We start from the raw sequence: 27,314 nt of genomic DNA on the forward strand, positions 1-27,314 counted from the left end.
GAAAATGAGCTACGACCACAAATAAAAAGTCAGTAATAAAGGTTGGATTTAGTTTTTACTTGTCAAGTATATTAAGTAATTCAAACATAATTTAAAAACTCTATTTCCATGGGCATTTTTAAATGTAAGTCAAGCATCTATACTGCTCATATTATAAAGATCAGAAATCATACCCAAACTGGACATTTTTAATGGTCACTTTAAGAATACCAGAGATTATACCTGAAAACATAACATTATCTTAGGATGTAATAGGTTTAAATAGTTTTTAAATAGCTTTAATAACAGCAGAGCTATATATTTTTTAAAAAGTAAACCATTGTTAATTCTTGACAGACTTACATTAGAAGAGACTCTGTATGGAGGAGAGCATTGGTAGATCCTATTAGATTTTTCAATGTTGTTGGGACATGGCTTTGTGGCATGCCGTTTTCCCCGCCCATCAGACCTACTTGCCATGGCACAGGCATTATTGGTAGCATTTTGGTCCTTGAAAAGTGGATAGCATGCATGGGATACCAGTCTATCAGGAACAAGCAAAGAAGTAAACGTAATACTTAGGAAAATGCCGTAACACCCTATCTATGTGCAACTTTACTGAATTGAACATTGTGATGCTTGCAAAATGTTGACTGATTCTAAAAGAGCAGTTCACTGATGTTACACTCTCCTCTGCCCCCCTTGTTTCTTCACTATACTTTTTAAAATCTTGCTTCAATCCACTTTAATAAATAACTCTATCTACATTATAGAATTTCCCAAGGATGAATAGTGACTGTCAATAAAATCCGTGCTGATATTAATAGGGGAATTATTTCATTCTACATCTATAATTATAATGTGGAAGAGCCAAGTTTAATGTAAAAAAAAACAATACATTTTATTATATTTAGATGGGATACTCTGATAAAGCATATGTTTATGTAAGTGTATTTTTACATTTTTATTAAGTTATAGATAACTTCTCATAAGACTTCAACTATTATTTGTGGTTCATGATACTTTGATGAAATAGTATACACTAACATAATTTTTAAAGTTAATAAAGTAGAAAGTTATCTGAATTACACAAAAGATAAAGAAAACAATTTTAATCTTTAATTTTGAAACTGAACATAAAAAAGTCCAAATTATTTGGCCCCAAATCTAACATAATTCATTGAGTAGAGAAGCAGATGGTAAGGAAAATAAAACAATTGGTTTTATAGATACTCAATGTTTAACTGGCCATATAAGTATACAATCGGATTAATTCAAGAAAATTCAATAGTGTTCAATAGACTAAGAAAATCTGGGCAAAGACAGTAATGAAAGCAAAGCCATTAAAAACCTAACCACTTCAAAAAGACAACTTGTATTAAATGGGATAATGAGTGCAATCCATGGAATTATGTTGCCCCAAAGTCACATATTAAAGCCCTAATCCCCAATTTGAAGATATTTTGGAGATGGGACTTTCCAGAAATAATTAGCTATAAAAGAGGTAAAGAGAGTGGGGTTCATAATGATATTAGTGTTTATATAAGATGAGGAGCAGACAGGAGAACTCTCTCTGCCCTGTGAAAACATAGTGAGAAGGTAAGCCAGGAAGAGGGCTCTCTCCAAAAACTGAATTGGCTACACCTTGATCTTGGACTTCTCAGTCTCCAGAACTCTGAGAAATCAACGCTTATTGTCTAAGATACCCAGTTTATGGTATTTTGTTTTGTTAACCTAAGCGATTAACACAATGAGATTTAATTGGGTCTCAATGATCATTTATATTTTTAACCCCTAAAGGACTTTAATTTTTATTATAATACAAAACAGGAGCCAAACAAGCACTCACATCAGAAGGGTATCAGCCCAAGTAGTCCATTAGTCCATTCTAAGCACTATCTTATTAGGCAAAATATGTGAAAAGAAATTTTTTAAAGAAATTTATTGCCACTCATCAATATCTGATCCCCACTCTTTCATAGCAGGTCCAGAGTACTCAGTGAATGAGGGGGAAAAAAGGTGAGCAGTACATATGTCTACTACTAGATATCACCTGCAATTTACGTAGCCAAATAATTCAGCTTTTAAGTAGAGGAGCTCTCAAAGTAGGTTATCAGAGTACATGAGAGCAAGAATAAAAACTATCTTTTCTCATCAAATGCAATGGAGACAATTAATGATATTGATGAACAGAGGCAACTGTAAATTACTTCTTTATTTTATTCATCTGATTCTAACCCTGATTTATCTGACATCTATTCATCTACCAGGGTAATTAAAAGGTTCAACAGAGGTATCAATGATATCAGTTACTCTATCTCTCCCTTTGGCTCAGAGCAACAAAGAAGGCAATTCTTATTTGAGTCTTTCTACTAATTTAGCTAGAAAGCATACATTCTTCAAATAATTATTTCTAATAGTTTATAAACTCAGCAGATACCAAATGAAGCATACATTTATATAGATGTAGCATATATATTTGTATATTTGGGGTAAAAATTTTGAACTATATATATATATTTTTTTTTTTTTCCTTATTCTAACCTTAAGCAGCCCTCATAAGAATCCTAGAAATATATGTTGGGCAGCTATTTACCCACGTTTTCTCAGGTACCACCAAGCCCTATCGATGCTTCCACTGTTGCATCCATGGCGATTCTTGGGACAGCAAGAAATCAAATTCTGAGGAGACAGATTGGCTGTGTATCGACCCTTAGACTGGATTGCTATCCGATCAGCAGCCACACCTATTTCAAATAAAATATTGATTAATATTCAAATGGCACAAGGAATTTCTAATAATTTACATACCCTTTTAATTTGAACACTAAACTCGTCTTCTAACATTTATGTAATTTAAAATTAAGGCAAAATTGTATTAATATATTTATGTATTCCAATAAGTCCACTGTGTCATAATTTCAGCCATAAGTTTTATCTGATTTTGGTATTGCCCCATTGTCTTATCAACTTCAAAGACTTTCTAGTTCCTTGTTTCTTTCATGTTCTATATACTTCTGAATTCTTCATTTAGAAATCTGTCAAATGAAACTCCTCGTGGACCAAGGCTACATGTTACTGACATTTGTATCCCCTGCACCAGAACAGTATCTTAAATATAGTCATGGATAAATATATTTTTTTGAAATGAATGTAACTAAACTAAGGAAGTGAGAAAAACTGATTATAGAAATATTAATTGGAAATTCATCTATATTAATCTTATATATTGGAATAAATCAAATTTCTGGGTTTTTTAACTGGTATCTAGTTTAACTGCCTGTGAGACCATTCTTAAATTAATCCAGAATAATATGACTCTATCTGATAAAATATCTAAAAGTTACATAGCACACTTTTATGCTTATAATATTCTTAAAAATCATGATCCTAATCTTATTTCAATAGACGTGGAATTTATATATGCCTTTTATTATTGAAACCTACAGTCTTCTGCTTAAATAATTTCCTAGCATGGCCATCATTAATCAATTTATCCCTTTTCCCAACACATATTTATTGACCACCTACTAAATGACAGATGTGCTAAGCACTAGATATATGACAAGACACAAGAGAGTCATAACTAATCAACCAGTTCCAGAAAACTATACATGTTTTCATTTTGATCATGCTACCATGAGCAATGAGGTCATGAAAAAAATTGGGGAGGGTGCCACTTTGGTACACATTGTTGTTTCCTGGTATAGTCTCAGTCTAGATGTTTAACCTCTTACTTTTAATAGAAGGCAGCAGAGTCATAGCCTTTCGTCTATCCATCCATTTTTCTCAGAAAAAGTTATCATTTTTGCTCATTAAAACTGTCTGGGTACTGGAAACCCTCAAAATGCCAACTTAGATTTTTAAATAACTTATTTTAAAATAATTCATTTACATATGCATTTATGTACATACATGGTTTTTATGTAACTACAGCATATGTATATTTTCATAGTAGAATTGCTGGCAAATTTCAGATGCTCAATATGTGTTCCCAACTGTTATTGTGTTAGGATATATTTCATAGGAACAAATGACATTATACTGCTATCCTCCTCTGCTATCTTCAAGAAAACAGTTCCCTACTTTGAAAAGAAAATAGAAATCCTTTGATGCTTTGACTTTCAGTACAAGGGTTCAGAATCAAATATAACTTTTTGAAATGTTATTGTAGCTATTCTTTGGCTCAGAATATACTTTACAATGTAGAGTAAAAAATATTCAAGGAGTCAGAAACTTGGCTTCAAGGATCATTTCTGCTTGGCTTTGGGCTCTGGGTGAGTCACTTTACCTATATGTGCCTCTTATAAAACCAAAGACTTAAAAAAATTGACCTATAAGATTCCTTCTAGCCCCATGAATCTGGAGATTTCAACTAAAGGACAAATATTTTAAATTCAGATGGTATGCAATATGTTGCTCTTATGTAGACATTTTTGAATCTCAGTGAAGGTTTAATCCAAATTCACTAGAAATACTTAGAAAAGGTCAGAAGATTAAAGAATGACTCAGTTCAGCAAATTGTTTTTCACTCTGTTTGAAGACTTTTATTGGGCTTTACCTCTGAGACACACAGTATTATTTTCTCTGCTTATTTTATTCTGTCTCCAAATTTGCTCTGTGACTTGTATCATCCCCACCGTTTCCAACTTCACATCTTCAGCCTCTGACAACTTGCTGGAATTTTATTTCACTGAATAACTACTGATTTATATACGTAAATACTAGAAGCCCAGCGCGTGAAATCATGCGGCCCCACCCACCCACGCTCACACCCCCGCCCACCCAAGCGGGTCTTTGGTCGTTACGGCGTTAGGGCCATAGGCCTTTTATAATATAGATTTTAATGTCTTATTTATTCCATTTTATAGCTTATTTTAAGCACAATTTTTGTCATTTTAACTACTACTTTCTGATAGAATTTTCTAGATCTTCACAAGAACTTAGTTTCTTCATTTCTTTATTTAACACATTAAAAAAAAAATGTATCATCAGCCTGGTTTTCCATGCAGGACACACAGGACACAAAAGTGTGTCCTCTGAAATCCAGAACGTGTTAAAAATCCTCTCTCCATTATTTTGGGGACAAATGCAGACTTAGTCCTGTACTGAGGCCTTCTGTGGGTCTGTGACCTAGTGACCCCAAAACACACTGTCCAAATCAGCCAAGCAAGTTTACTCTCAGCATTTCACCACCAACATCTGTCCTAAGACATCTTCAGAAATATTGATCTAACCTAAAGTTAAAGTAGAATGCTTAGATATCACCTAGGAGGTGTAATACATTAACCACATGAATACAAAATGGCAAATGATTTATCTGATTAAATCTCTCCCATCAATCTGGAATAGGGCTTAAAGACATCCCCATGTGGATCCCTACTGCAGTGAGGACAAACATCAGATAGTCAGGGAGCTAGTAGGCAGTAGCATACACAAAGGAAGCCACTCCAGAGGTGACCTTGGCTATTGGCATTATTTCTAGAACAAACTAGCTGATACTTACACAATGAAGCAATGTTATTTACACAAAAATATCAGCACTTTTCTGTCCTAAGGAATTCTCCTCTTCAGAGTTGGCTTCTCTAAGAGCCTATGTACTTATTTCACAATGCTCTTGGTGCTTAGACTGTTTTTGAGTACTCTTTTGGAATTACCTTTAAAGCTTATAACATAGTTTCTTGATAGCAGCCAATAAATATTGTTAGTGTATTTAATTGCTAGAGTACAACGAACACTCTTTTGAGGATAATTTGGACACCAAATCTTGGCATTAACTTGAGTGTTGATTTACTGGACTTCTGAACTTATAGGAAAATTGCTACAAAAGAGTATTGTTACACTTTTGAATGATCAGCAACACTAATTTGAAAGTTATTCTTATTAAAAGGCCAGTTATATTACTTTGGACTCAGAACCTATATATTTGTTTTTATCTAAAATTAAATTAAACCCATTCAACCTACTATCAGTTCATTCTGTTCCTGCTTTATATCAAATTAGTTTACCAATTTAATATATTTTTGAAAATATTTAAAAAAGAAAGAACTTAAAAATTATAAGGATGTGCATATATCTATATTAGTATTATATTATGAATGAAAAGGAACCTTATACTCCTCTTACTATCTGTCCTTAAATCAAAGGACAAACAAAATAGGCAACTTTTTTTCGTTGCTCTTTTGATTTACTCTCTATTTAAGATTAAACCCTACAGACCAATTTTCAGAATAAAATGGACTTTTATATAATGTTCAGGTTGCTTTCTCCAAAGAATAAGATTTTATTTTAATTCACCAAATGTTAATATTTAAATATTCTAAATTTTAAAACATTTTAATGACTGTCCCAGGATCTAGAGTCAAAGGGAGAATTTATAAGGAAGTAATTAAAATGACTTCATTACTTGCAGTGGAAAAAGCCCATGATGCAGCACAATTTTTTTGATCCAATGGGCCATGAGTCCATCCAGGCCATTTGTAAGAAGCAACAAAAAACTCTGGAAGATCCGTTATTGCAGATAAAGGAACCTAAAGAAGAAGAGGCAGATGTGTCAGGCTGTTTCAAATGTACCCCGATAACCATTATAATAAAATTCCATGTCCTTTTATAACATTTATTATTGTATTTCTTTTGTACATTCAAGTTTTCTCAATGACATCCCTGAAAAGCATTAGTTATGTACAATTTCTAATCCACATATGTTTTAAAATGGCAACTTAATGTGAGGAATCGTAACAGTACAAAATCCTAACAACAGTACACAGAAAGCTTTTCCTGGGTTACCACACAGTACAATAATTATGTTTGTCATCTTAAATCAGAGCTTTTGGTCATCCTTGTGAAAGATCGCACGGTGCTATTTAAATTTGGCCTCATAAATTATGTTTATTTTTATGTCTCTCCTATGTTGGAGAATGTGTATGATTCTATATGAAATTAATTTTGAAACAATGAATTTGTGGCAACTATTCATTAACATACTGGGAGCCCCAAGGAACACGATTTTTACACCAGTTATTAAGAAACAAAAGTGGGACAAATTGGTTGACATTTATAAAAATCTTTGAAGATTAAAAGGACTCCAGGAAGTGTGTAATGCCAAATATATAATACCATTATGTCTTAAGAGCACATGTTAAAGTCCTGACAGAGTCAATTTTCAGTTCCTACCTTTCCAAGAAAGCAAATTAAATGTTAGAGATCTTGCTCTGTTCATATCATTCAAAGAAAATGTAAAACATAATGCCCTGTTCTTTGCCAAACCTTTCTAAAGAGTGATGTTTCACTTCCATAAATAATCAGAACTCAAGCCAAATAAGGATCTGACTATTATTTTCCTGAACTTATGCATACATACATATTCGCAGATGCATGCATCATTTTTGAGACTACTTTAAAGTTTTTAAAGTATTTTAATACTCAGTGTTTTCTTTGTCTTCTCATTAGCTCTAACAGAATCAGAGAAAATATTATTCAATTTTATGAATGAGGAAATACATTTTTTAAAGTTAAATGCCATGCTAAGGCCTCTCGATTAAATAAGAGATAACCCTGAAACTAGACTCAGGTTCTCAAATTCTTAACACTATGCTCCATCTAGCATTTCCCTACTATATCAGGAATACAGAGAAACTTTGCAAAGAAGTAAAATGTCTATATTTTAAAAGTTTTGTAAGTCTCTCTAAATTCAAGAAGATTGAAATCATATCAAACATCTTCTCAGATCACGATGTCATAAAATTAGACATCAAATAAAATAAAAACAATTACAAAAATTCAAACACTTGGAGGCTGAATAGCATACTATTAAACAATGGGTGGGTTACCAAAGAGATCAAAGAAGAAATAAAAAACATCCTGGAAACAAATGACAATGAAAACACAACAATACAAAATTGTTGGGACACAGTGAAAGCAGTCCTCAGAGGAAAGTTCATAGCATTACAGGCCTACCTAAAAAAAAAAAAAAAAAAAAAAAAAAAAAAAAGGAAAACGTAATAAACCATCTAAATCTGCAGCTTGAAGAATTAGAAAGAGAGCAACAAGAAAAACCCAGAGTAAGCAGAAGGAAGGAAATAATAAAGATCAGAGTGAAAATAAATGACATAGAGACCAAAAAAGCAATACAAAAGATCGATGAAACCAAAAGCTGATTCTTTGAAAGGATAAACAAGATTGATGAACCTCTAGTCAGCCTCACCAAGAAGCAAAGAGAGAGGACCCAAATAAACAAAATCAGAAATGAAAGAGGAAATAACAACAGACCCCACAGAAATACGAAGAATTGTAAAAAAAAATACTATGAGCAACTCTATTCCAACAAACTGGTCAACCTAGAAGAAATGGACATATTCCTAGAAAAATATGACCTTCCAAAACTCAACCAGGAAGAATAAAAAAATCTGAATAGGCCGATAACTATGGAGGAAATTGAAGCAGTAATCAAAACACTTCCAACAAACAAAAGCCCTGGACCAGATGGCTTCACAGGGGAGTTTTACCAAACATTCAAAGAAGACATAAAACCTATCTTCCTCAGACTATTCTGAAAAATTCAAGAGGAAGGAACACTTCCAAGCCCATTCTATGAAGCCAGTATTACCCTAATCCCAAAACCAGATAAAGACAATACAAAGAAAGAGAATTACAGGTCAATATCCCTCATGAACATAGACACCAAAATTCTTAACAAAATTCTAGCAAATCAAATCCAGCATTACATTAGAAAGATCATATACCATGATCAAGTGGGATTTATTCTGGTGATGCAAGGATGGTAAAATATCCACAAATTAATAAAGGTGATGCACCACATAAACAAACTGAGAGATAAAAACCATTTAATCATATCCATTGATGTAGAAAAAGCATTTGATAAAATCCAACACCCTTTCTTGATAAAAACTCTCAGCAAGTTGGGAATAGAAGGATCATACCTCAACATAATAAAAGCCATATGTGACAAACCCATAGCCAACATCATACTCAATGGGGAAAGACTAAAACCATTTCCCCTAAGAACAGGAACAAGACAGGGATGCCCACTCTCACCACTCCTATTTGACATAGTAATGGAAGTATTAGCCATTGAGATCAGACAAGAAGAAGAAATAAAAGGCACCCAAATTGGAAAAGAGGTAAAACTCTCCTTATTTGCAGATGACATGACATTGTACTACATAGAAAACGCCAAAGACTCCATCAAAAAACTACTAGACTTAATAAATGAATTCAGCAATGTAACAGGATACAAAATTAATATCCAGAAGTCAATGGCTTTTCTATACACCAATAAAGAACTCACAGAAAGAGAAACTAAAAAAGCAATCCCATTTGCCATTGCAACAAAAAAATTAAGATACCTAGGAATAAATTTAACCAAGGAGATAAAGGACCTGTACTCAGAAAATTTCAGGATGCTGAAAAAAAGGATAAAAGACATGAACAAATGGAAGAATATACCATGTTCATGGACTGGTAGAATGAACATCATTAAAATGTCCATACTACCCAAATCAATTTATAAATTCAATGTAATTCCCATTAAAATATTAATGGCATACTTTAAAGACCTAGACCAAACTCTCCAAAAATTCATCTAGAATAAAAAAAGTCCCCGAATAGCTATAGCAATCTTGAGAAAGAAGAACAATGTTGGAGGGATCACAATACCAGATATCAAGCTATACTACAAAGCCACTGTTCTCAAAACTGCCTAGTACTGGCACAAGAACAGACATATAGACCAGTGGAATAGAACAGAGAACCCAGAAATTGACACAAACCATTATGCTCAATTAATATTTGACAAAGGAAGCGAGAGCATACAAAGGAGTCAAGACAGTCTCGTAAATGAATGGTGTTGGGAAAATTGGACAGATACTTGCAAAAAATGAAACTAGACCACCAACTTACATCATACACAAAATAAACTCAAAATGGATAAAGGACTTAAATGTAAGATGGGAAACCATAAAAATCTTAGAAGAAGACATAGGTACCAAAATAGCAGATATTTATCATAGCAATATCTTTACTGATACAGCTCCTAGGGCAATGGAAACTAAAGAGAAAAAAATAAATGGTACTACATAAAAATTAAAATCTTCTGCACAGCAAAAGAAACCATCAACAAAACAATAAGAAAGCCCACTGCATGGGAGAACATATTTGCCAATGCTATCTCAGATAAGGATTTAATCTCCAAAATTTACAGGGAACTCATACAAATTAACAAAAGGAAGATAAACAATCCAATCAAAAAATGGGCAAAGGACCTAAATAGACACTTTTCGAAAGAGGACATTCCGAAAGCCAAGAGACTTATGAAAACATGTTCAGAGTCACTAATCATCTGAGAGATGCAAATCAAAACAACAATGCAGTACCATCTCACACCAGTCAGAATGGCTATCATCAACAAATCAACAAATGACAAGTGCTGGAGAGGATGTGGAGAAAAAGAAACCCTCCTTCACTGCTGGTGGGAATGCAGACTGCTGCAGCCATTGTGGAAAACAGTATGGCGTTTCCTCAAAAAAGTTAAAAATGGAACTGCCATTTGACCCAATAATCCCACTTCTAGGAATATATCCCAAGAAAACAGAAACACCAATCAGAAAGGATATATGCACCCCTATGTTCATAGTAGCACAATTTACAATAGCAAAGAATTGGAAATAGCCTAAATGCCCATCAGCAGATGAGTGGATTAGAAAACTATGGTACATCTACACAATGGAATACTAAGCTGCTATAAAAAAGAAGGAATTCTTACCATTTGCAACAGCATGGATGGAACTGGAGAGCATTATGCTAAGTGAAATAAGCCAGTCAGTGAAAGAAAAATACCACATGATCTTATTCATTTGTGAATATAAAGAACATTATGAACGGATGAACAAAGATAGATACAGAGGCGAAGCAGTATTGAATATACTGTCAAACTATAGCAGGAAGGCTGGGGAGGGTCGGTAAGTGATCAACCGAAGGACTTGTATGCATGCATATAAGCATAAACAATGGACTAAAGACAATGGGGATTGCGGGGAGGGTATGTGCCAGGGGGTAGTGGAAGGTCAATGGGGGAAAAAGGAGACATACTAGTATGTACTACTATTTGTAATACTTTAAACAATAAAATAAAATAAATTACTTTAAAGTCAGAATTAAGAAGAAATACCATAAAAAAATACATAAAAGCAGAAGTTTTTCTCTAGCTGTTCTCAGATAAAGTCACAAATGCTACAGTGGTGCCACAGTGGTGACACTGTGACACTGCCACAGCATCCCCTCTGATTTGTTTCATCAATAGGATGCTTTCAGCTATTATTGATTTATTAGCCTGGTCGACATTATACCAAACGATTATGTATGTGTATATATACATATTATTATTATTATTATTATAATTATACAAAAGTCTGACATTCATACTTTTTTCTCTTTACCTTGGATATATGATGTTTGCAAATAATGGAGAAAGTCTTTAAGTTTCTTATCTAGAAATTGACCTTTATACATTTCTAAAATCCTCAAAAAAAGTTTTGTAATTGTGCATTGATCCAACATCTTGCAAACAAAATTACTTCTGATATGTATATAATACCTTTAAAGACTACAGTAGCCCTAGCCAGTTTTGCTCAATGGATAGTGTGTTGGCCTGTGGAATGAAAGGTCCCGAGTTTGATTCCCCATCAAGAGCACATGCCAGGTTGTGGGCTCGATCTGCAGTGTAGGGCATGCAGGCAGCCGATCAATGATTCCCTCTCATCACTGACATTTCTATCTCTTTCTCTCTCTCCCTTCCTCTCTGAAATCAATAAAAATATATTTAAAAGAAAAGCCTACAGTAAAATTGAAAATGTACATGTCTGCTTGAAAAGGTATCCTCCAAAATATTTATAAATTTAAAATTTAATGAGAAAGTTCAGTTTTTATTTAAAGAATCATTACCTGATAAGAAAGTTATTAAATCTTGATTTCATTACTAAAAACACTACTGTTTAGATGATGGAAGAAAAGTCCAGAAAATGTTAAACAGATCACAGTAGGGTGCCTGCATAGTAACTAGAAGAGCAGTATCATAGATATCCAGCTGATTTTAGAATACTAAGCCATTAGATTAACCACACTGCAAAAACTTATAGTTGGAGCAGAATAAATTTATTGTTCTGAGTAGATAGTTTCAGAAATATAGAACCACTCTCCAAAGGAGTCATTTTATAGACAGAAATACAGTAGTCCATCCTTATCAGTTATTTTGCTTTCTGCAATTTCAGTTATCCAATGTCAACCATGGTGAGAAAATATTACATGGAAAATTCTAGAAATAAACAACTTATAAGTTTTAAATTGCATGCTGTTCTGAGTAGAGCCATGAAATCCTGCATTGTCCTGCTCTATTCTACCTGTGCTGTACATCACACCTTTATCTAGTACTAGTGGCCCAGTGCACGAAATTCATGCATGGGGTGTGGGGCGGTGTTCCTCAGCCCAGCCTGCACCCTCTCCAATCTGGGACCTGTCACAGGATGTCCTACTGCCGGTTTACAGGGATTGGGCCTAAACTGGCAGTCGGACATCCCTCTCACAATCTGGAACTGCTGGCTCCAGCTGCTCACCTGCCTGCCTGCCTGCCTGATTGCCCCTAACCATTCTGCCTGCCAGCTTGCATGCCCCCAACTGCCCCCTGCCGCTGGCCTGCTCGCCCCCAAATGCACCCCCCACCAGCCTGATCACCCACAACTGCTGTCGTATCCTGGCCTGATCACCCCCTGGCGACCCAAGCTCCCAGCCTTTCCTTTTATTCTTTTTTTCTTCAGCGCCTCCTTCAGCGGAGGCCAGGGCTGGCTGGAAGCAAGTATCTGGGATTTATTTATCTTCTATAATTGAAACTTTGTAGCCTTGAGCAGAGGCCAGGGCTGGCCAGGGTGGGCAGGAAACTTGGCTTCCTCCATCGCCGGGGGCAACCCAAGCCTCCTCCTCACTCCAGCTCCATGGCCACCACCATCTTGGTTGGGTTAATTTGCATACTCGCTCCTGATTGGCTGGTGGGCATGGCTTGTGGGTGTAGCAGAGGTATGGTCAATTTGCATGTTTCTCTTTTATTAGTGTAGATATCCATGCTGTATACATTCCCCTCCCATTAGTCACTTGATAGCCATCTTGGCAATCAGATTAGTTATCAGTGATAGAGACAGAGCCCACACTCACATAACTTTTATTAGAGTATATTGTCATAAATTGTTCTATTTTATTGTTAGTTATTTCTGTTAATCTCTTGCTATGCTTAATTTATAAATTTTATTATAGGTATAGTCATAGTTTCAGGCATCCACTGGGGTTTGTAGAACATATTCCCCATGGATAAAGGAGGACTACTGTACACAATCCTCATACCTCCCAATTTTATTATTGGTTTGTAATGGGCTTTTAAGCATTTATAATTCTAAGTTGCCTCAAGTTGCAAAAAAAAAAAAAGGTGTCAGTTATTTTGATTTATCACTTCATAATCCCTATTTAATAACAGCTAAAATATTTCCCTTCTCTGTTGAAGCAATAAAGGTATAAACATAATTTCAAACATAGTTCAGCAGGATCCAGTCATTTAGAATTTGACTTCCACATTCTAAAGCCTACCAGAGAGCTTTGTGTATGGGAGGTATTCAGTACATACCTGGTAATAATAATAAGATATCTACCTATCTACCTAGTAGATTTCATCTCTTTTTAAAAAAGTAGTTTTCCTCTGTGGGCACATTAAGTTAAATAATAATACCAGCATGCATTTTTTTTTGCTTTTATGCATTATTGTTCAAAAATAAAAAATATATAAATGACTAATCCTTCTCAATACACTAAGGCAATAGAAAAACAATAAGCAAAATAACATTTTTATTTAAAACATTTTTACCAACCCACTAAGCCAGATCAACTCATGAAGCTCACGTATTAGATCTTTGAAGATTTTTTACTACTTATTTAATATTTCTTTTCCTAAAAAATAAGCCCATACAATGTGAGGCCCAATGGGCATATATTACCTTGCAATATTGTTTTCCTAATGATATCAGATAATCTGATATAATGAACACAGAGGAAATTTTATATCTCATTATATAATTGCTATGTTTACATTAAATTACTATATAATTTCTCTGCATAGTGAATCATTTTAAGAGCTTATAAATAAAGGTAAGTGTTACAGAATAACAGCTTTCAGGAACTGGGAACAAAAGTCTATCTTCAATGAATGATATGTTTGTTTGCTTGCTTTTTTGTCAAAGGATAGAATGAAGAAGTTCAGCTGGGAGTGAAAAAAAATCCAAAATGACAGTAGTATAAATAGATAATATATTTTAACAAGAATCACACTATTACATAAGGGGCATTTTAATTCCTTTAATTATAATGTTGAAAAAAATTAAATTGTAATCTAATTAGATTTCCAAGTGAACAGTAGTCAAATTTGAGTTTAAATTTGAACAGTCTCCCTACTTCAATATTTTCCTTTAGAAATTAGTGATTAAAGATATTGTGAACAAATAGAAAAGCTAAATTCAATGGTTAACACTGGAGAACTTTTTACAGTAATTCCTGCATTTAATTCAATCAAAATCTCTAAAGGAATAATGGAAACAATCAGAGAGCAGCCTGAGAACAAACTAATCAAATTCAGGACATTCCAGAAGCTCTTACTATGAGCCCATATCTACACAGTATTGACTATGTGAATCATTCCCTGTACCTCTAATTGCACTTCCCCCACTGAAATTTGGATAATCAAAGTAACCGGAGGATCAAAAGAAGGCAACAGGGAATATCCTTCTGTTCTAACCTTCACAATCTAAAGCCATGCATACCAAGAAATTTCTTCTAAGCTATTTGAAGTTGGAGAGGAAAGGGCTAATTTTCTGGCTGCTAATGGCAAAATGAATTTTTCATCTTATCAATAGTTGCCTTCTGAAAGAGTTGTGCTTTGATATTTCTCTAGTTTCTATTTATAGAGTAATTTTTAAATGATCTACTTCTTATAAGTATTGATATTCAGGGATCGCACTATAGCAGGTAGTGCTAGTTCCTCAGTCCTCCCCCTTCATAAGTTTTCCCCATTCAGAGCAATAACAATTTTAGTTCCATACATGAAAGCTTAGAAAAATGATTCCATTCTCTAGCCCCCCTTGGCTACGAGGTGTGGCCACATTACTAACTTCTGGTCTATGGCTATAACACCAAGTGCTATTGGAAGTGTCTCAGAACTTTCCTTAACAAACATCTGGCACTTTACTTTTACAACTTTTTATTTATCTTTTGTTTGTTTTTGCTTGTTTGTTTGTTTGTTTTACTGCTGGTAAGAGGTTGGGTATTGTAGATAAGCACAGAGCAGCCTTCTTAAAACATTATATAGCCTTGGATATGAAGGCTCTGGAAAATGAAACAAGAAGGAAGAAGCCTGGGTATCCAATACCAAGAAATGCAATTCCAATGGAGGACCACCCACCTCCAGATTTGTTGGGAAGAGATCAGTTTCTCTGTTACATAAGCCCCTATCATTTTGGATATTTGTCACTCTCAGATGAGCCTAATCATCACTAAAACAGCACACATAACTGACATGAAAGCTGCAGGGCAATGCAATATTCACTGAATCCAGGACGTCCTCAAACGTAAGACACTTTCCAATTTCAGAGGGTAGAAAGTGAAGAAAATATTCATTTAGAAGTTGATGAACTATGATATTCCCTAACATTTGTTTCTTAGAATACTAGTTTTGAGTTATTGTAATCAATGATTGCAAAAATAAGGAGTTAATTAATCCAACAGTTCTGAGAAACACTGGTTTTGAAAATTAAATAAATTTTGTCTTCACTGTAATATGTTCTTTTAAATACAGAACATTTCAGAGAGGAAGGGAGAGGGAGAGAGAGAGAGAAACATCCATGATGATAGAGAATCATGGATTGGCTGCCTCCTGCATGCAGGCATGTGCCCTTGACCAGGAATTGAACCCAGGACTTTTTAGTCCGCAGGCTTATGCTCTATCAAAACCGGCTAGGGCTGTAATTTGTTTTATAAACTTAAGATTTGTGAGGCTAAAAGAAATGAAATAATGTTTATGATTGTAAATGTTTGTGATCCAACGCAATGTATTTTATTTCACACCATTCTTATTGTGAAGCAGATCAAAGTATTTCATGGAATAAACTTCGAGAAGAACTATAGTATGGATTAGAGAGACCAAGGTTTGGGGAGGCCAGAGAGTAGGCCCCTGTAATATCAACACAACAAATCGCCTCTGGAGCCTACTTTTTAACAGCTCCAAATATTTGTTGCTAGAGAGGGAAAATATAATTTTCACCTTTTTTAAAAATGTATTTTGTGGTGACCAATTCAGCCCCATGGTGTTGTTCATGTCATGTTCAATTATACCACAGTGTTATGCATCAGACTGAGACTAATATAGAAAAGTAAAACTGAAAACTCAGAAACTGATTTGAGAGATAAGACATGCATTCTGCCACATGTTCAGCTGAATAACAAGTGAGGCTGGGTATATATTTTGTAAAATTTGCTGAAGGATTTGGGATTCCATTCGGAGAAGGAAGGAAAGAAAGAGAAGACAGAGATTTGAGAAGACATAAGTAATCCTTTGATGCTCTTTGAATTAAGACAGCAAGAACTGACATCCTACTGTGTTTCTCACCCTTGGCCTACACAGGTGAGATGATTCTGAGATGAGCTGACAGAAATACATACTCTAAGAGGCTCCACCATGACATCCGGTCATGCCTTTGAACTGCAGCATTATGGGCACCTACTGTACTTTATAAAACTATTATAAAAGCTTGATGTCATTTGCCTAATGTATGTGGGAACTAGACATTAATTTTATTCAGTATTTGTGTTCAATATTATATAAAAATGTAACAATCCAACTGTGTTTTCTCACTTTTCTTTCAGTGTTCTAGTTTCTACACAGGCTTTTGTTTACACAGGTGACAAACATTATTAGAATCAAGTGGAAGATGTTTGTTCAGGCAGAGTTATTCGTAATCAAATTAAAATTTCAATATCCTATGAAGGGTGAAAACTAAACTTGGTGATAATTTACTTTGACTTTTTCCAAAGGTGCTTCTCATCCCTCAGTTTTTGCTGTCATTGAAATGTATTTGAGAAAGGTAAAAACAGTTTTTCCTGTTAAAACTAAAGACTAGAGAAATAAATACAGTCAATACGACATGCTATCTAGACCAGGGGTGGGCAAACTTTTTGACTCGAGGGCCACAATGGGCTCTTAAACTGGACCGGAGGGCCGGAACAAAAGCATGGATGGAGTGTTTGTGTGAACTAATATAAATTCAAAGTAAAGGAGCGGAGGGGAGAGCAAGAGAACCCTCCACTCTTTCAGCTCCGCGGGCCGGATAGATCCAGCCCGCGGGCCGTAGTTTGCCCATGGCTGATCTAGACAATGATAACGTATAGAGCTTATTAAATAAATTTTTATTTCTAACCTCAATGCTCCATGGCTTTGAAAGTTATTATGTAATACATAAAATGTGATTTTACTTTAACTTCCAACAAACTATTTAAAAATATATTATTTTTCTTTTGTTAGTAATGTCAACTAACACACACTAAAGTCCTTTATATTGGGTGAGGAAGAAAAGATGCACCAGTAAGCTATGAGGTTGACAAATGATTTTAGAACATTTTTACATAGATCAATCTCATACCATATAATATAGTACAGCTACAGATTTTAATAGTGTCCATATAGCTTCTTAATGTTTTAATAGTGTCAAAATCACTTATCTGTAATAGCTTTTGTTAATTTTTATTGTTCTCCCTGGGGAATCAGCAACAATAAAACTATTTAAAAGTTTTTTAATAGCCGAGTATAGAAATAAACTCTTAACTTCCCCATTTCTGTTGGAAATAGTATTTTTCATTCAAACATTCATAATATTTATAATAGAATATAACACAGTGACTCTTTTTGAAGTTATTTCCCAAATTCAAAAGCACCTGAGCCCTGCCTGGTGTTGCTCAGTTGGTTGGGCATCATCCCATGCACCAAAAGATTGCTAGTTCAATTCCCAGTAGGGGGCACACAGGAGGCAGCTGACGGATGTTTCACTCTCACATCAATGCTTCTCTCTCTCTCCCTCCCCCCCTTCTCTCTCTCTCTGTCTCTCTCCTGCTGTCTCTCTCTCCCTTCCTCTCTCGCTCTAAAATAATTAAAAAAGCACTTGCATATTGTCTGCAAAAACAATCAAATAGATTGATTAGATTTGCTTTGATATGATTTTATTTTATTTGGAGGTATAGAACTTCAGGTTTACCAGAAATATGTAAACTCCATCAGGGCCAATAAATCCAGAACTACACCTATCTTTATGAAATAAAATGTTCCAAATGATGAAACTGTGGATCATTTAGTCCTTAGAGACTTGACCTATTTAGAACCCTGTATTCTTCTCAGGTTAATCCAAGAGAGAAAGAACTATTTATATATTATATAATAATGTTTCCTTAGTGCTTTACTACTAAGTACTGTGCTGAGCACTTCTCATTCAGTGTTTCATGGAATTTTTACTATTATAAGAGTTAGGAACTACTGCTATCACCATTTCACAGAGGAGGAAACTGAGGCAATAAGAGGAGCAGCCAGACTGAGACCCAAGCACATTGGCTGTATAGTATATGGAATGGTGCCACACAGGTATACACACTGGCCTATGCCTGCCTATTAACCTATTTCAACTATGATATGTCTGCTGGCTCAAGAAAACTTCCATCAATGCGAGTTTTGCATATAGTTATAATAATTAGTTGACTCCATTGTTTTCTTTCTAAAACACAGAGAGTATCCTGTTTTATATGAATACACTTCTGCTCTCCCCCAGCATTCTTATTTCAATACTAGTGGCCCGGTGCACGAAATTCATGCACATTAAAAGGGGATTAATTAGAGGAAATAATTGAATATTGCTATTTGCCCTTTCTCTATAATAGAAGTGTCAGAGATGAAAGAAAATTAGTAAAATGTATATGAAAACCTTCCTCCTGTCAGAGTCTGGAGCACACCACAGGACCCAGAGTCAAGTCCCCGCCCACCCCCATGCACCTCAAAATCACATGAGACCCAGACCCGGCCGGCCCCCCACCTCATTGGGATAGATCCAGACCTGGCTAGTCCCACCCTTGTCAAGCCCTGCCAGGCAGGGAATGTAGCCTCAGGTCCCCTGGCCCAGTGCCAAGACGGGGGGCATGGCCTGAGGTCCCCCAGCCCAGACCGGGGTGGGGGGGAGTGCCTTGAGGTCCCTTGTCAAGCCCCACCAGGAGGGGGGAACAGCCTCAGGTCCCCTGTCAAGCCCTGCCAGATGTGGAAGGCGGCCTGAGATCCCCTGTCAAGCCCCACAGGGGCGGGGGAGGGCGTAGCCTCAGGTCCCTGCTGATTGCTTGTTAAGGCTCCTTATGGGAACTTGGCCTCAGTTGTGGGTGCAGCCATCTTTGTGATGGAGTGATGGTTAATTAGCATATTCCCTTTTTATTAGATAGGATTTTAGTTTAAATGAGCATTTCCTAAAGTGTGTGCTATGGAGCCTAAGCCTTGGGGAATATTAATAATTATTAGGAACCAAACAAACAGAAAAACAAAAAGGTTCCCTGATCTCATGAATTTAGGAAATACTAGGTAAAAAAAATGTTGGAGCCTAGCCAGTTTGGCTCAGTGGATAGAGCACTGGCTTGCGGACTGAATGATCCCAGGTTTGATTCTGGCCAAGGGCACATTCCCAGGTTGCGGGATCAGTCTCCAGTAGGAGGCATGCAGGAGGCAGCCAATCAATGATTCCCTCTCATCATTGATGTTTCTATCTCTCTCTTCCTCTCCCTTCCTCTCTGAAATTAATAAAAATATTTTAAAAAATGTTGGAATAAGGGTTCTCAGTGTATTCAACATACTAATGAATAATGTGAATCTCCAGAAGAAAGATATAGTGGTAAACCTGCTTTGCACCATAAGGAGACAAAAGGCTCAGTGAGCAGAATTTCAAGTTCTTGTGGGGAGCTATCCTTCTTTTGAAGGCCTGCTCCCATTCAATCCCTTTGTGAGTCTATCCATTCAACAATCAAAGTTTCAATGGACTGGCATAGAATGCTGATTTTATTCCATTGTTCTTAACATTTATAGTGTAGACAATGTCAAATAGAGCTGTACAATCAAGCCATGACTTCGAACAATCTCAAGTTAATGCTTTCAGGAAAAATTTAAGCACGAATTGATCAGCCAGAATTTGTTGACCTGACATGAGACATAATCCTAAAGTGGGTGAAGGGATCCTCTGTACACATCAAGAAGCTATGTGGTCTAGGTAGGGTCCCTCAAGGGCTTCTTTCTTTCCCCTTTCCTACTTTCTTTCATCCACTCTGCTTACATCCAGAGAAAACAGGACATCTATGTTTCCTTTTATCTGCCCTCATCTAGGAATGCCATCCAGGAAGGGCTTCCCAAAATCCTTAAATTACCTGTTTCCGATCCACTACAATCAATATATTTCTATTCCTCTTTATTACTAATCACACTCTACAATAATTCATTTCAATTCAACTAATTCCTATAGATTAAATAGACTTTCCATATGTATATGATTGTGGGACTCTTTGTACAACACCTATTGGTATTCCTCTTACTCATCCTCAGCAAACATATTCTGGGAATAGTGACATAAGCCAAGGAATGAATCCAGAAAACCAGGCAGGAAACAGAAGAGCTTTCACAGGAACCAGGGTTGACTCATGGCTTATCTTTCCCACCCAGCATAAAAAGAGAATTATATGAAACACAACTTGCTTCTATGTAATATGGTCAAGGAAAGGGAGATGTTTTGGGGTGAGGATGCAAAGGAGTTTCTCAGCAAAATCATTACCACTGTTGTCAACCACTTACTCTAACTATACATACAGACCATCTTATGTTGAAAATGGTATAAAAATTTGGAGAAAAGTTTGGGGTGGAGGGAAGTTATCCAAAATCATACAAAAAATAATTCACTTTCTATTTACTCAGAGGTAATTTGATATATTGATGATATTTTCTATTTAGTCACCAAGCTAAGAATTAACCCATTTTTTTAAGCTCTTCCTGTAGTTACCAGTGTTCTTCAGTTCATATTAACCTCATGTTCTTCTTGGAAGTACTTATTGTATTTCTGATCATCTTATGTCTGACCAGATATTAGGACACTGCCAACCCTTAAAGCTTTTGAAAGGTCCTCAGTCTTCAAACTACTGTGCCCTAGAAATAAAAAGCTACTTCCTTACCTTACATCATAAGTGAGTAATAGAAATCTTACAGATCATTCAAATTGTCCTTATTGCTTTCCTGGAATTAATAGGCTACTGTAGTACATTAATTCATAGCATTAGGTAAGCTACATTCTTCCAAACTACTAATCATTAATGTTTTTCATTTAAATAGCACCCCAGTTATATGCATAACCCATGGACACAGACAACAGTGTGGTGAAGGCCTGGTGGGGGCGTAGAGTGTGGAGTAGAGGGAGTCAACAATAAAGATAAATTTAATATATATTAAATATATATATGCAAACAAATCTCTGCAGCCAATAATGATTTAGAGTTAAATTTCTTTTTCTAGGCTATGGTGAGAGGCAACTTAGGAAAGAAATGTACCTCATTTTCTCTAGAATGTAAAATATTCCAAGTTGCAAAAATTAACACTTAAAAAGGAAATGTTAGAAATAATATAGAGAAAAAGTATATAGACACTCAGTATGTGGGTGACTGGGGACCTCAATAAAAGCAGGGGAAAGAGCAAACCTTATAAAGATAGAAATTTATTATTTTCCTAAATGATTCTGCTTTTTTTTTTCCAGATGAGGATAAAAATGAAAAGAAATAAAAGAGCTGGGGGGGTAGGAGGACACCTCTTATAATCCATGACACGGTTAGGTCACTAAAATTAATGAATCTGAGACACATCTCTAAAGATTTGATACCTTATCAATTACAGGAAAAATCCAAAAATACACCTAAGCTGATTATTTCATAAATTTAGCAGTGCTGGATCAAAGATTAAAAGGCTTTTTGCTATTTTGAACTTCAATGGGCCAAAGATTACTGATTCTACTGGAACTCTATGCACTATTTTGAGGGCAGATCTTTAAAGATACCTTAGTTCCATAATTTAAGTAATTTTTCGGTGGCTTTTCACTTCTCTCAATCTCAGTGTGACTTAACCACTCTCAATCTCAATTTTCTTGTCTTTACAATATGGGTAATTATAGCACCCACTACATCAAGCCACTGAGGGAATTAGATGAGATGATGTGTGAAAGTGCTTATAAGAGTGCTCAACATACAACTATTCAATAAATGGCAGCTATTACTATCTTTTCTGATACTAGTTATAATTTAGAAGGCCCTGCTAGCGGAATTTGAATTGAAATAACAACTCAGGGGATTACATCTCTCAAAAGCAAAGCACATTAAATGTTTAATGAGAAACCTGTGGATTTACAATTTATCCAACAGCAAACAGCAGTCTCTGAGATGCTGAGAGTTTCCAGGCAACCAGGGCCTGGTACCTTTACTGCACAGTGAAGAGGCTGCAGTCCAGCAGCCTGGGAGCCCAGCGCTGTCCTGGTTCAATCAACATCTCAACTGCAAAGTGTGTGTGCCTGAAAGACATCCCGTATCTCGGGGTGGTAAAACTATAGCTCTGGGAGTTAGAAATCTGTGACAATTATAGAGGTGGAAGCATATTTATGCAAGATACCCGTTATCAGATGATAACACATCTTAAAGATGTAAGGGAAGATCAATACAATAGTACAAAACATAAGAGTGTTAGGAAAAGCAGAAATCACAAGAAGTTTGCCAGGCAGCAGGCAAAATTTGAAGATGTGTTTTCAAAGGAAATGTTGAGGATTTTTGAGGATAAACCTTTTTTAATCATCATAGCATACATAGCTGCTATTACTGGCACTTATTCATCCTCATATGATAACGGATAGTTCAAGAGACAAATTCACAAAATAACTATGTTTGTTTTTAAAAAGGAAATAAGGACAACTATTGCCTTTCTTAAGCACTGGGTCACTAAACAGCCAATAATCAGAAACACGACTTTCTGTGAAATCATTAGCAATGCAAATAAATGCACAGTTGCTTTGGAGATAGGAGACTATATCTAATTGATATTGGTAAACTTTAAATGAAATTTTGAGGAATGTAACCACCATTTTGGGAAAGGTTTTTTTATTTTTATGACAAAAATATAACTGAAAGCTCAGAACTCACTATTTTCATTATTTAAAATAGCTTTAAATGCACATACAAATGCACCTGCACACACACACACACACACACACACACACACACACACTCACACAGTTCAAGAGAGTAAACACTTACTGTCACTTCATTCATGCTCAGAAGCTTGGGGCTGGGAGGCAAGGTGCCAAGGCGATATTTGAAACCTTCTTCTAAAGTCATTCCCCAGAATTGACTATAGTTCTGGGCTGTCCATCTGCCTTACAAATGAAAGAGAATAATATGTACAGGTTATATAATAACACTTTTATAAGTACATGTTCATTTATATTTCAGAGATTATACAAATGCAAAGCTCACAAAATTGCAACTATTATTGCAAGCTAGATTTATTTTTATATAAGTGATGCAGTATTGCTTACTCTAGTAGTGAAGTATTTGCTACGCTCTTCCTAAATTAAGCATATTCCAATATGAGAAACCTAAGGCTGTAATAATATAGACTGAATTTAAGAATATAAAATATTTATAAACTGTATAGGGATTAAGTGGAAATAAGGCCAATATGTGCAGTTTTGAAAAAATGTCTTTAAATGCATTTTAGATAGAAGTTTGAATGTGTAAAACATATAGATTAAATACAGCAATCTATTTTATTGATAATTTAGATTTGAAAAGAAGTTGAACACATAAAAAGTAGTACCCATAAAAAATTGAAAAAATAGGTATTCTTTAAAAGATTACATCAATGCTAGTTTTATTGAAATATTTTATTTAAATATTAAAATACTCTATCATGTTAAGTGAGTTAATTTGTGTTAAGTGCTCAATATTAGTTATTATCAATTAATATTTATAATAATATAAATTCAATTGGTGTGAAATTAAATAACAAGAAAATTAAATCTCTTTCTAGACACATATTTGGTGCCCTTACATAGAAAAAGGAGCTTTGTTTTCAGGTTCCAATATTGATATGTAATGACAACAAAAATTTCTGAATGTTAGGAGATGAAAAATGAGAGAGATTAAAATAATTTAATCATTGCTTGTTTGAATGATATGAAAATTGAGGGCAATATATTTTCAGTACTTAAATCTAAACTTTTTTCTGTTGTGTTTATTACCAAATTGTTTATAATGTGATAGGCTATTATGAATGATTTAAGATAAAACTCACTTTTCAATAATATGCTTAGCAAGTTAATGCTTTTATTTTATAAGATCTACTAGTTCTTAAAACCTTAAGCAACTTTAAACCATAATTGTGAAGTGCAATTTCCATCGCCCAAGGAATTTCAATAAGAAACCCTCTGACTATATTAGGTATTGCACCATTATTTAAGAGACTAACAGAACAAGCCTTAGGCAAAATCACAATATCAGTAAAGTATGTTTTTGGTGCCCTACACTAGTAGTTTCTATACATTCAGAGACATTGTGGGCCATTTATTTAATCCCTAAGTTTAGTGAGCAGGGGTTAGTATTTTAAAAAATAAAATAGAATGAAGGAGAAATAATAGGAAATATTAGAATTTACTGCACACAATGAGTCTACTGGTAAGTACAGTTTATAAACATCTAGGCGTGTGTGTGTGTGTGTATGTGTGTGTGTGTGTGTACTAGGTCAGTGAGTTAAATGTATGTTTTGATGTGACTTAAGCTCAAAAAATATGTGAAACACGACTGTCCTAAACGATCCTCTTTTGACCTTGACTCATCCATTCCTTCTCATTCACTTTAGCATTTACTGAGCATTCTTAACTTATCGGATTCCCCCGTAAACACTGGCAATATTAAAATAAGTAAATGTATGTACCCTTAAGGAGAAAAAACCTAAAAAGACAACAAAGATAGAAATATTTCAGTATTTGTCATTTATTAGCAGTAGATGAAAGTGTGACCAGAGTAGAGGATTCATGACATAGCTCTGCCTGAAGGAGTAGGTACAGTTTTTCACAGAAAGTGAATCTAGTGCTCAGTCTGGAAGGCTCAGAATTTGGTGGCCAGATGTGAAAGAAGAGAGCATTTATTCTGATAGAAGCAATGCTGGAACACAGCATGTGGGTTTGAAATTGGGTAGAACATTTATGGAACGGCAGATAAATTAAATGCTTGAGTTATGAGAGGGACTAGGGAGACAGGAAAAAGTATAAAAGATGATGCAGTAAAGAAGCATTTGGCTCATATGGTTATTTGTACTAAGGAGTATTAATTCTATATTATAAGCAATGAAGTGTCATTGAGGATTTTTAGAATGTGAGCAGCAAACATTTGTTTTAGAAGGATAGCCATGAAAGTATGAGGGATTGGTTGGTGTTTGGTCAGCCTAAAACTAGGGTCATTTCAAACTAGGTTTCATAAACAAATGCACTAGAATATAGCAAAGGAATCGAGAAAATAAATATTAAAAGAAATGTGGGAGCCGAAACCGGTTTGGCTCAGTGGATAGAGCGTCGGCCTGCGGACTGAAGGGTCCCGGGTTCGATTCCGGTCAAGGGCATGTACCTTGGTTGCGGGCACATCCTCAGTGGGAGGTGTGCAGGAGGCAGCTGATCGATGTTTCTCTCTCATCGATGTTTCTGGCTCTCTATCCCTCTCCCTTCCTCTCTGTGAAATATCAATAAAATATATTAAAAAAAAAAGAAATGTGGGAATTATAAGAGCATAGTGACTGAGAGTGAAGAGGAAAGAAGAATCAAACTAACTTCAAATTTTCTGGGTTGGTTGACAAGGTACAGGAGGATCCCAATAATCAAGGAAAGACCAAAGAGGCTAATCTTTTAAGTTTGGGGTAAGTTGATTTTGAAAAAAAAAAAAAAAAAAAAGTGAAAAATCAAGGCCAACTTATCCAACAGACTACATTTTGAATTCATAAAAAAGTCAAGTTTAGAGATCTGATAAATTTAACATGGCCACAAAATTTTTGCAGCTCTTTCCATTGAGAGGTGGAGCCTATTTTCCCAACTTTTGAATGCGGGCTGGTTTAGTGCTTGCTTTGTCCACTAGAAAGCAGAATTGATTCTCTTCAAATTTCAAGCTTAGCACTTGGCTTCTCCCACTCATGTCTTATTAGAAGATTGTCATTAAGCAAAAAAGCTAAAGCTAGCCTGCTGCAGACATGTGGGTCCACCACCAACCACTTCCAACCCCCAGATGGAGGAGTGAGGCCAACTTAGCCAATTCAGTCTCAGATGAGGTCCCAGGTGTCTGTAGATATATGCGTAAACCCAGGAGAGACCAGCAAAGTCCACCCAAACTGCTGATGTGAACTAATAAAAAGCTTGTGGTTTTCAGCTGCTAAATTTTGGAGTGATTTTTTTGTTTGTTTTTTTTTTTGTGTGTGTGTGGTTTTTTTTTTGTGTGTGTGTGTGTGTGTAGCATCAGGCAACTGGAACAGTTATCAATATCCATTTGTTCCACTAACATGCTAATTATTACTTGTGCCACTAAACTGGCACTTATATACTGCCCTATCATTAGAAATCCTTCTGAAAAATATGACATGTTGACTCTCAGCTAGATTATAAATTCCTTTAAGACAGAAATTATTTATTTGTAACCTTAGCAGTGCCACAAAAGAAATGTATTAATATTGATTGCATTAAAAATAATACTGGGAATAAGTACTGAAGTAGGTTATATAGAATGAATAAAGACTTGGATCCAATATACTACCATGATGCAAGAAATAAATATTTTAAGGCAAAGGTTGTATATATTTGTATGTAAAGCATTTAATAAATAATGAATGATATATAATGCAATTTTCACACTTGAAACAATTTGGACATAAGGAACAGAAAATTAGAACTTTCCTTTAAATTCAAAGACTTCCTTCTCTCCCCCACCGCCATTCCCCCCAGTAATTAGTTTTACTCCTTTTCTTCATAGCTTGTGTGTTTTTTTAATTGTTTAAAGTATTACATATGTCTCCTTTTTCCCCAATTGACGTCCCCCCCCCCTCACCACTCCCACCCCCAGGACAAGCCCCCACCCCTCCAGTGTCTGTGCCCATTGGTTATGCTAAT

General features: G+C 35.3%; 1 protein-coding gene across 1 annotated transcript in view; it reads right to left on the reverse strand.

Moving 5' to 3' along the window:
• The window catches only part of TINAG (tubulointerstitial nephritis antigen), a gene marked incomplete at its 5' end in the record, with an annotated part of 77,417 nt that overhangs the window by 37,128 nt on the left and 12,975 nt on the right, over nt 1–27,314 (reverse strand). The window contains 4 exons of the mRNA XM_080664616.1: nt 343–523; nt 2,576–2,726; nt 6,386–6,509; nt 23,425–23,539. Of these exons, the coding sequence (XP_080520742.1) occupies nt 343–523; nt 2,576–2,726; nt 6,386–6,509; nt 23,425–23,539 (571 nt within the window). The remainder of the gene's footprint in view (nt 1–342; nt 524–2,575; nt 2,727–6,385; nt 6,510–23,424; nt 23,540–27,314) is intronic.

Source organism: Plecotus auritus (assembly GCF_963455305.1).
Source record: "Plecotus auritus genome assembly, chromosome: 4".
In the NCBI taxonomy this organism is placed as follows: domain Eukaryota; kingdom Metazoa; phylum Chordata; class Mammalia; order Chiroptera; family Vespertilionidae; genus Plecotus; species Plecotus auritus.